The 12,500-nt window shown below is 33.4% G+C and overlaps 1 protein-coding gene across 2 annotated transcripts in view; it reads right to left on the bottom strand.

Moving 5' to 3' along the window:
* Positions 1-12,500, bottom strand: part of Uck (Uridine-cytidine kinase) — a 47,494-nt gene that overhangs the window by 33,691 nt on the left and 1,303 nt on the right. For both annotated transcript variants that reach the window (XM_086535014.1, XM_086535015.1), the window contains exons 2-6: positions 9,443-9,577; positions 7,331-7,452; positions 6,487-6,629; positions 4,546-4,643; positions 3,704-3,752 (exon numbers count right to left, since the gene is read on the bottom strand). In XM_086535014.1, coding sequence (XP_086391140.1) covers positions 3,704-3,752; positions 4,546-4,643; positions 6,487-6,629; positions 7,331-7,452; positions 9,443-9,577 — 547 coding nt within the window. The remainder of the gene's footprint in view (positions 1-3,703; positions 3,753-4,545; positions 4,644-6,486; positions 6,630-7,330; positions 7,453-9,442; positions 9,578-12,500) is intronic.

Genomic DNA, 12,500 nt, shown 5'->3' on the forward strand with positions numbered 1-12,500 from the left:
TATATATATATATATATATGTATATATATATATGTATATGTATATACATATATATATATACATATATATATGTATATACATATACATATATATATATATCACACACAAACACACATACACATATATGGCTAAATAATATTTTCACCAAGCTGTGACAATTGTCAGAAAGGTACACGACTTGAATTGGCTCCACTTTCCGGCACTGGTGTCACTCTCTGAACCTCTGCCATGAGGCTAGGTAACCCCCAAGATATTTCCACCACCAATGGGACCATGCAGCTATTGCTATCACTTACACGAGTCAACGAGAATTGCAGGAGGCAATGCATGAGAAAGTGGGAGAGGTTCGAGGAGTTGCCAAGAGGAACTGAAGAAGGATTTGAAGATGAATCTGTTAAACCAATTGGAGTTTGAAGGAGGATGTGGAGGACAATCCTATTTGCTTTTTGCTTCTTCCTCTTTTGAAATTAGAGTAAATATGACTGAAGAGAACAGACAAAATATGGATAGAAAAAGTATATATTAACCCTCTCTGGACAGGTGGTACAGTACTGTACCGCTCATTCAAAAGCCCAGTGGCCGGGCGGCACAGTATTGTGCCAGCCATTTAATTGATTTAGGCCTAAGCATTCGAAAGCCCCTGCATTGTGACATTCAAGGCTAGAATGCCCCCGTCGTGAGTGGGTTAATATAAGACTGAGATTTAAAATATAATAATATTAATGAGAGAAGAAAAATGCTAATGAATGCAAGAGTACAGAAAAAAAAGACCCACAACAGATACACATAAAAACACCAAGAAAGAAAGATAGAAAGAAAGATGAAGAGGATAAAAAAGAAAAACCAAAACACAAAGAATGAAAAAAAAATACATAAAACAAACAAAAAATCTACAAAAAACAAGTCAAAGATTCAACAATTGGAAAAAAAAAAAAAAAAAATCAACTACAGACTAGACTAACTGGAACCATCTCACCTTTAGTTAATATCCCTCTGAGTTTACGCAGTAACTTTACGCCATCAACTTTCTTGTAAACACATGTTTTCCTCAGCATCAACGATATTTCTTTGTTTCTTTGGGAGAGTTTCTTTCTTCATACTATTTCTTTCTAAATTTGACATCAATGTTTCAAGGAAATTTCTTTATTTTGTCACTTTTTTTTTCTATTTTATGATTCAGGCTCCCCCCCCCCACCCCCTTAATCTACAAAATATAACCTTCAACATCCCTTTTTACATATATGCTACCAAGGTTTATGAAGTAACATTATATTTCTATTTATATTTTGATATTATCCATTTAATCCATAAACTGTAATATAGGGTTCTGACGGCCATACCCGTGGTGCACAATTATCAGCATAAAAGTCCACTGTTTCTTTCCTTTTCTTAGAAATGGATCTTATGTAAGTTACCTTATGTCTTACACACGAGAAGTAGAGGGTTGTGGGTTATGTTGAGGTGACTGACCTGCCCCTTCCATGATGTGAGTCGCAGTTACACGCTGTTCGTCATATGATGTATGTTCACAGTTTATGGGTTAGAGAAAAACTGAATTGTAATGAAAAAACTAAATAACTGCAACAGATAAACAATAAATAAATAAATAAATGGTTACAGAAGTAAACATTACAAGAAAAGAAAACTACATAAGAAAAACCATACTTTTCAAAGAAAAAACAAAAAGAAACAGTCTTAATCTGAATGACAATTCAAATGCCCTTAATAAACAACTAATATTTTCCTTTTTTTCCCCCCAATTTTGATAACTTTTCCTGGGACAACCCGTTTCCCTTCCTTTGTATGGATACAGTCAAAAGTTCTCTTAACCCGTTGCGGACAGATGTTATGACGTACAATGATGGCCACGGCTAGGCCTAAAAGAGAGACATCAATGTGAACACAATGCATCATAGGAAACTGGTCATAGCTGAAGCATGCTCACAGCCGTCAATTTTCATGACTGTCACAGGGCAAGCTTCAGATCTACAGGTTTCCAAAGTCATCCTAAATCCTGGGTATGTGATGGTTTTAAAGCAAGCCTGTGCTGTCAGGAGCATGGACAAAACATTTTTCCATCCCTCTAATATCTTATATTGGCAGCCAGTTAGTTCACTCGGGTCTTGTCCGCTACAGGTTAATAGTTACAAATTCTCAGAAAGGATTTTAAAATCTTTTCTTCATTCATTCAAATAGTGTTTATTTCAGAATTAATACCAATATATCAAAATTCAATAACCCAAAAATGTACATAATGATAGTGATGACGCAATGAAAAAATACACAAATAAATAAAAGAAATTGCATCCGACAATTACACAACAGTAGCATAATCATCAAAAGCAAATATAAAGAAACACAGTGATAACATTAATTTAATCATCACTCAAAAATTCATATTTTCTTTATGGTATCCTAATCCTCTCCCTCTAATTTAATCTCACTATCCCTCTCCATTTCTCAAAAAATCCCTTTCATGTTATAATGTAAATCTACACCCTTCCGCATCTTTCCAAAGCATAAGGTTGAGAGGCAATTTTACATTTGTAGTGATAGATTTTCTTCCTTTATCTCTCTCTCTCTTTTTTATAATGTAATAAACACAAAACTGCCATTGTAACTTTTGTGGAGGTCATTGAGGATTTATATGGTTTAGCAATTGCACTGGAAAATTTATATCAATATTCTGTACAAACAAGAAGCAGTTGCAGAAGACAAAACAGACGTAGAAGACACAGAAAGGAAATTTCATGCCAATTAACATTATCATCCTAATCATATTCTTTTATTTAAAGTCTCTCCGACTTGACAATAATCTCCTCCCACAAACAACATTATACATCATGTTTCATTAAATATTTCTACAACATCTGGTATTCTAGAAAAATCTTCAAAGAATTGAAGAACACATTTTTCTGATACAGTATGAAAGAACTTTATTTACTTCCTTTTAGTAGTGTCCCATACACCACACTGGGCAACATATGTATGCCTTTGTGTGAATTAACAAAATGGAAAAAATCTTCCAAGGGACAGATCTAATTCACATGCACAAAGATAAAAAGGCTGATAGGCTGACCAAAAATACTTTTACACATCTACAAACAACACAAACACACAAATTGCACATATACACACACATACAAAAAAAAACCTTGGTGTAAGAATTTAGGTACACCATACTGTATCATCAAAAATTAAAAGCTGTCCTTCCAAACAGAAAGGGAAGTTATGTGCACGACTAAGAATGACTATTATGACACTAACCCACAAGCTAGCACCGACATTTGTTCTTTCTCACAAGAATCACACAGCTTGCACATACAAATAGAATAAAACTATGTGCGTAAGCGGACAAATGTACCGGCATGCTCACTCCGAGCGATGATCTGGTTTCATACAAAGATCACCGCTACTCTAGCGAAAGGTTGTCGTGCTAGGTCAGTCAGTCAATCATCACGCCATCTCATCTCACACACAAAAAAAACAAACAAAAAAATAAACAAACAAACAAACAAAAACAAAGTACTGTCTTCTTCAAAATGTAAACAAAAATGACTACTGTAGCATCAGAGGCATATCCTGAGGCTCTGCTTAGCACCATGAACAACTACCCACTCTTACGGTCCGACTCTCACTGAAAGGCCCTTAAAGACTTGGTGTGCGCTGCTTCGTGTTTGAACTACGGGAAAAATGGTCTTACCTGTATTCTCTGCTCCACGAGGAATGATGACATCGGCAAACTTCTTTGTCTGGAAGAAGAATTTTTTTTCTTTTATGAACCTTACTTTTCTATTTTAATTATCTAATTACATTTTTTTTCTTTTACTCGTTAACAAAAGATGATGTGACAGTTACCTCAAAGGCTGGCTGAGTTACTTTAACATGTATACATGTATATTCATGTGTGTGTGTGTGTTTGTGTGTGTGTGTATATATATATATATATATATATATATATATATATATATATATATATATATATATATATATTATATATATATCTATATATATATATATACAAATAATCTATATCTATTATATGAAGATATATGTATATATATATATGTTTATATCTATATATATCTATATACATCTATATACATCTATATCTATATATGAATATATATGTATATATATATATGTATATCTATATATATCTATATATCTATATACAGCTATATACATCTATATCTATATATGAATATATATATATATATATATATATATATATATATATATATATATATATATGTATATCTATATATATCTATATCTATATCTATATATATACACACATACATATATATGCATAAACATATACATATACATATACATATACAAACACATACACATATATGCATAAACATATACATACACATACATAATATGCATGTACATACACATACATAATATGCATATACATATACATACATGTAAATAATATAGATGAACAACTAAATACTAAGGTGAATCAGCTAGTCATAGCAATGTCTAAAACCTAATCTAATTCTCATCATCAAAAAGTCGTCATCTCTCTCTTACCGGTAAGCAGAACTCCTCGAAAGCAGGTTTGACCAAGTTTGTATACTGGTTCAAAACGTGTTCCAGATTCCTTCCACGTTCACGAGTGTCGCGCATGACTGGAAAGACCAAGATGCATGTTAATGTGCATGGAATGAAGGATACCCTATAGAGACTGTGTGTAATAATGTTATAAAAAAGTGGATATTTTTTTTCTATACATGAAATTATATAATTAAAGTTAACATTACTGTGATGAGGAAAAAGTATAAGATGAATAATTAGTATAATATCATAAGATTATATCCTTCAAAACAAATATATAAATAAAGAAGCATTTTTGAAATAAATATTTAATTCTTACAAATAAAAGAGGCATTATGGAATTACTTATTCCCTTTCCTACCTTACCACAATTAACCCTATCCCGATGGGCCCAGCGATAAGTGGAAACCCCCTACGCCGGGTCTATGCAATACTGCATCAGTAACGTCACACTGGTGTGTCGCCCCGTCATTGGGCATTTAGCCTTGTCACACGGGTGTGACGCACCGTCATCAAAGGGTTAATCTAGCATAAAAATGTCATGTATACTATCATCATTTAGTCTAGATGACAAATTGTCTAGAAAATATACAAGACTATATATCATACCTTAAAATTATACAACACAATGTATTACTTTTGGTTATTTCCCTCAAAGACAATCATCAATTTTTGTATAACAAGCCTATAAATTACATAAAACAACTCTTCTTCCCTTTTTTATCACCAAACAACTTTCTCATCATTAAAATGCTATGACAATTGATCTCATGTTATTAGCAATTGCTCTGATACTCTTCTATACTACCTTCTACTTACCTGTCAACTGTTTTTATTTCAATTTTCTTACTGTGATATGAAGTACTTTCATTATTGTATATTGACGAGCTATTTTTAATTCCTTTGTAGCTTTTTAATGTTTGCTTGTTTTGCTTTTTGTAAATGAATGCTTATAACTCTTCTTTGTAACTTTCTAATTTTTGAGAAAAAAAAACTTCTTTTTCCCTCACTCTTCATACATTCTTTGTGTATAAATTTAATTTCATTGGAAATATTGGAAATACTAAAAAAACTAATTCCAATTTACTTAACTATAGTGGCTTTCTTGTGCATTTTGTAGATGATAAATAATGTCGATATAATTGCAGATAAACCATCTATATAAAAGATTTCAAAAGTACTTTTCTGCATGTGGGGTCCCTTGCTATGATGAGAAGATAAGCAATTAATACCTAACAACCAAGCAAAGTATATACAAGTATTATAAGATTCCAAACCTATTTTCAGACCTTTTAATTTCTTAGTACTATGAATAAGTTAACCTAGAACATATACTTCTAATTTTTGAATCAAGATCTAGCTTTGTTTAATTGATCCTTGATGCATGACCATCAAAGCAGGATATGAAGTTAGAATGATCTTGTAAATGACCTTGGTAAAATTAGCCAAAATAATATGGGCAACCCTATACGGTCACATTTATAGATAGATTACATCCCGTGGGTGGAAAGAACAAAATGGAATTTGTGCACCCGTTACTAGATAAGAACCCATTAATATGAAGTAAACAAGCAAAAAAGTAATCAAACAAGGAAAAAAATATATAAACAAATAAATTAAAAAAAGATAGAAAGCAAGTAAATGGCAGACTAAGAATAAGCCGTGACAGACAAAAAATGGAAAAGGGGAAAAAAAAAAAAAAAAAAAGGGCAAGGGCATCAAACAGCAATTAATGGAATAAGAGAAACAAAAGAAAAAGACAGAATAAAAAGAGAAAAAAAAAGAAACATAACAAAAGAAGAGAAAGACAGGAAAGAAAGAGAGGAGGAGGAAAAGAGAAAAAAAATATATATACCAGAATAAGAATAAGCCATGGCAAACCCCATGCTACAACCATCTAAGAACCCCGTTGCTTACCTCTTCTGGCCAATCTAGTGTCGGCATCAGAATCAACAAAGAGCTTCATGTGAAAGAGTTCTCGCATCTCTGGCTGGTAGAACATCAATATGCCCTCAAACAGCACCACATCAGCTGGGTAGATTGTGGTGGTGGTATCTAACCTATGTTTAGATAGCAAAAGGGGACTGCATGAGTACGAAGATTTTTTTCTTTCTTTTTTTTTTTTTTTTTTTTTTTTTAATTGAAATTCTAGGTTTGTACATCACCAACTCTCCATCCTTGGTTATAAATTATCAATGACCATGCCACATCATCCATAGGCCACATGGTAGTAATTTATAAATTCTGTTTTCCTAATCATAAACCTTCTATCTCTCTAAAATATCATATACTATCACTAAAAAGAGGCACAGGTAAGCTGGTAATTTTATCCAGAATCCAAGGAGTTGATAGAAAATCAGTGATGCACATATTTAGTGTAAGAAAGATGGAAAGAAAGCGTGTGAAAGGCACAGACTCGAATGTACATAAGAAAAAAAAAAACTAACAAGAAATACTTAATCCAGTCTTTCATAATGTTTTAGTATCATCTTCATGTCATACATTAAGCATGATAACTGAAAAAATATTTACCCTTCCGTGGCAGGCAAGTTTCATTGGTTGGGGTCACTTTTAAAATGCCAAATGGTAATTCGTATCATATTGCAATTATGCCGAGTACAGACTCGTATCATAGAATAAATCTCAAAAATATTGGAAAATACACACATCTCAAGATGCCCACCCCAGGTTGTGTATCTTAAGATGTGGCCTGTCACAGAAGGGTTAAGTTAATCATGAAAGTAATTCAAGACTAATTTACCTTGAGTTTGAAACGTAATCGTAATTTGGAATTTTACAGATTTTGCCATCCAGAATTTGTCGGAGTGTCTTCAAAACAAGCTCGGTGTCGAAGGCATCTGGATGGTCAAAATTAAAAAGACCCTGGAAAAGGCAGAAAAACAAGAAGTGAAATAAAAGATGTGTAGGTAAACGTTCACTGTCCTATCAATTAGGAAATGGCAATTTAGAGTATCTATAACTTATTATAATGCCTAAAGAAGAAAAACATCAGATTGCAATAAAATGAAATATTCAGATTACTAAATGTTTTAAGTAATAATTACATAAAGTGATGAATCATTTGTACTTTCTTTCTTCCTATACGGTATATTTCAGTAATCTCTTTCCCTAAATCTCTCTTTCACCCTTTCCCCTCTCTCTTCCTCTTTCTCATCCTTTCCCCTCTTCCCTCTCTCTTTCACCCTTTCCCTATCTCTCTCTTTTACCCATTCCCTCTCTCTTTTTCACCCATTCCCTCTCCCTCTTTCACTCTTTCCCCTCTCTCCCTTTCCCCCTGCCTCTTCTTCTTCTCTTTCTCTCTCCTTTCTCCCCCTCTCTCTTTTTGTCTCCCTCTCCCTCCCCCCCCATTTTTTCTCTCTCTCTCTCTCTCTCTCTCTCTCTCTCTCTCTCTCTCTCTCTCTCTCTCTCTCTCTCTCTCTCTCTCTCTCTCTCTCTCTCTCTCTCTCTCTCTCCATTACCTAATTGCATTCTGCACATCTACCATTTTAACTTCATGCTTGCATGTCTTTTATCTATAATGAAATATATGAATGAGAAAACATTCCAGCATGTTATACACTTGTAGAAAATCCCACTATACACTGAATTGACCTTTATTGAATATTTTGTGTTTTTCTACTAAAATGCACATACTCACTCATTCACACACACTCACTCACTCACTCACTCACTCACTCACCCACTCACACACACCCACTCACTCACTCACTCATACCCACTCACTCACTCATACACACACACACACTCACTCACTCACTCACTCACTCACTCATACACACTCACACACTCATACACACTCACACACTCACTCACTCATACACACTCACTCACTCATACACACTCACATACTCATACACACTCACTCACTCATACACACTCACTTACACATATATGCAAAAACACATACACATACACATAGGCATACATACAGACATAGACACATAAATGCATTCACAATTACATTTCATCCTTATAACTTCAAATTAAATACAATGAGAGTTTATGTAGATATGTATAATGTAGAAATAGTATAAATGAGAATTGAATGATTGAGCATGTCAGATTAAAATGGGACTAACATATCCTGCATTATGGCATTATATTTTTCTCATTCATAGCATGTTCTAAGAACATGTTTGATTTATGAATCTTTTTAACCCGTAGCGGACGGGCGTCATGAAACAGACAACAGCTCCGATTAGGCCTAAAATCTTCTTGGGAGCCCTGTCAGCATTGGATTAAATATATTTTTTAGTGTTATAAATCTTTCTATATCTTTCTATTTAGTTTTATAAGTAAATGAAGATAATCTGTTCCAAAAAATTAAAACAAAGACATGGAACATCAGGTCTTCAAAATAAAAAATCATATTTCATTACCTTGCACTTACCTTTCCACCCAGAGGCATTTCAAAGTAAAAAAATAAAAACGTACACCCAAGTAAATTTTGATTTACAAGGTTAAAGAGTATGATTTGACTCCAAGTGAAATGTCATACCATTAACATAAATAATGCAGTTAAATTGTCTACAAGCTGAAAAAAAGGTGAAAAATTCCTAACAAATTAAACTATCATAAAATTTTCCTTTCCTTAAAATAAAAGCTCCCATTTATCATGTGAGATTTTTTGTCTCCAAAATAGGCAGACTGCCAACTATATGAGGAACTATAATTATTTACCTTGCATAGATATACTACATAGATATAAATATAATTACATATTAATTGAGAAATAAGATATGTATACATCTAAATCTTGAAATACTACAGTAACTAATGAAGAATTAAAAAATATATATATTTACATATATATAAAAAAAAAATTGGAAAAAAAAATGGTGACAACGCTAACCTTAAGGGCCTTAGTAGATTCTTCTGGGGTTAGGGGTCGATAGAAAGCATCCTGAGATATGCAAACAACGCGGCGCTGGGAATGTTCAATGTCATCTTGGCCCAACTTCTCCATGATCTTCTTACATACTGTCGACTGAAAAGAAGGAATAAAACCGATATTAGCGAGACATGCATGGCATTTGCTGGGATGCAGGAGTTGAATGTGTCTAAGCATCACTTTCGTCTGAATAATCTCTGGAATTTACATATCATGCATTGTAGAATTATTAGTTTCCTTTCGTATCTTCTCTACATTCACACTCTGTTACCAGAACATCAGGCACACCAACTAACATGAAAGGAAATGAACAATATGTTGGAACAAAAGCCAGTTCCTCCAACTGTTCAGACTCTGCAGTTTGAGTACTTTCTGTTGTTCAGGAGCAGGTTTTATTGTTATCTACAATGTTTTTAGATCATCTATCCCCTCAAAGATAGGTCTGAGGTAACTAATATTAACAAATGAAAACTTAATTACGTCAGTAAAGAGATTAAGTAAATGGTCTGGAAAATTATGATGACTAATTTTTGTATTACAACAAAATGCTAAAACTTTCACATCTATAAACCTTTGTCGGTCCTATGGTGAAAAGTAAATGTTTTGAAGAAAGAAAGAAAGAAAGAAAGAAAGAAAGAAAAAGCCCTAATTTGAATATGAAAAAAAATAAAACCTTCAAATTCAGAATACTCTGTTGGAGTGCCAATTTGATTTCACGAGAAATAAACCAACAGAAATAGCTGTTGTCTCTCATAACATATGGTCACTCACTACAACCTCATGATGTTGCCACCAATGTCACAACCAGATGGTTTCATTCACAAGTCTCAAACAGAAATAAATTTGCCTCCAATAACTAATACTCTGTCTCACTTCTTCTTACTGTGGGACACCAACTTTAGTGCTCTTTTGATAAATAATTTCAGACTTTGTGACAGTTTGAAACCCTACTATGATCTCTGAATAGTGAGGGATCAGCCTTGAATCTTTATAAAAATATAAAATCAGTACTAATTTGGTTGGGTGTGCACTTGCCGACCAGCATTTGTCGCAAGCTGAGGTTTCAAAGGAAATTATCCAATATTCGTGAACATTGTTATGACCGTGTCCAAGGCAGTATAGCCCTCGGCACACAACCGTGGCCTCTAATATGTTTTTTCTAATATATATATAGTAATGTCATGAGATCTGGGACTTGAGTCAAAGTACGATTGACAGAGTTATATTGGAAGTTTTTCCAGATGACTTACATATGAAGAATATTGTTCAAATGATTATATAATTAAATTTTAGTTATATTTCATAGTATGTTATCAGCACCTGAATAGCTGAAACAAAACTGATTTTTATTTCAATATTCTGAATAACTCAATGTTTCTTAACCATAAACAGGTATATTTTTGTCAAGATTGGAACTTACATTTACAATAAGCAATTGCTTATCATCACCACATTTCAATTGAAGTCATATCTATCTCAGTCCTCTCCCAGCAATGTCACAATATGAAATGTACATCTGATTTACCTCTCCAGGGTCTTGTATTCACTGACATGACATGTCTGGAGGAACTAGAAAATAATGTTAGCCACAGAGACCCTGTCACTCAAAGGTTAGCCAGTTTTCAAATGTCATCTGGTCTTCCAGTTTGATCTCATCAACTCACAGTGCAATGTACAATGTTTAATGTTCTTCCGAATTATCACGTCTTTTCTGTACAACTTTCACATCATCCACAGTTATATGTGGTATTTTAATGATCACATAAAAAAGACAGCATGACATTTGACAAGCAATAATACAAACAGCAATAATAACGGTCTGTTTTCAACCCTGGACACCATAATTCACCCAAGTAAATGCCGTTTCAAACCTCGGACCACAGCGGGGCGCGAACCCACTTTGATTGTAGACCCTATTAGTCCCCAAGTTACCACTATACCACAGTGACTCTAACAGCAATGGCTAAATATTACTTTAACTACAATATTTTAGTTTTGCTTTCAGCTATCTCCATCTCATTTGCATTCCTTCAATCAGTAACTATCAAGCATATGGAAAGATCAACTTGTCGTGGCCTTGGGCTGGTTTCTTATTCAACAAATAACTGCCTGGGGGGTTTTATGAGTTCTATTTTGCTAGAATATACCGGGCGGAGCTTTGTTTGCCTTTGCCAGAGCATGAGTCTTTTGCAGTTCTTATGGCAGACTTTGCTTGGTGATTTTAACCATTATTCTTGGTTTGCGTGGTTCTTTCCTGAACAATTATTGTCTAGTTACTCAGTACTTTCTATTTCCTTCTTTACAACTGTAAAAAAAAATAAATTGAAAAGATCTAGAGTTCTTTGTAAAAACAAAAACAAAACAGAAGACCAAGCGGGTAACCAATTATAAACAAATTAATTCATTCTTTCCTTTGATGTCTATGGCAATAGACACTTCCAAACACAAACATAAACACGTGCAAACACACGCACACATAATAAAAAAATATAAAAAATCCACTGAAATTTGACCCACAGCAGATAGGCATCAATATATAGATGACAATTAATGTGAAAGTGTATTTGACATGGAATTTCTTTTTGCAATATTTCCCTAGTATTACATAAATTGATTTAGTATAAAACTACAAACATAGCGGCCACATAGCGTACAACTTAATGCTAATCCTCGGGTGAAAAGAACCGATAATGCAGGACGTGCAACTAGAATGTGGAGAGAAAGATGACCACACCATAGGGCAAGATATCTTTCTCTCATCATCATTTTTTAATCAGTTCATGGCAGAATTTTTATTTTGTTTGTTCTTCTGTTCTCATGTAGCTCTTATCATACTAGGTAGAAAACATATTTAACTGGTATGAATTCTATATCTTAATGTCATTTTATTACAAAAGTTATGTAAAAAAAATATATATATATATAATAAAACACAAAAAAAAAAGAAAAAAAGAAAAAATCCAGCTCTTGAATTACAAGTGAATAAAAGCAAACAAAAAATCTGCGACATGTTGCAGGC

This window comes from Penaeus japonicus, unplaced genomic scaffold (genome assembly GCF_977035675.1).
Source record: "Penaeus japonicus unplaced genomic scaffold, GWHDUDI00000001_assembly GWHDUDI00000042, whole genome shotgun sequence".
In the NCBI taxonomy this organism is placed as follows: domain Eukaryota; kingdom Metazoa; phylum Arthropoda; class Malacostraca; order Decapoda; family Penaeidae; genus Penaeus; species Penaeus japonicus.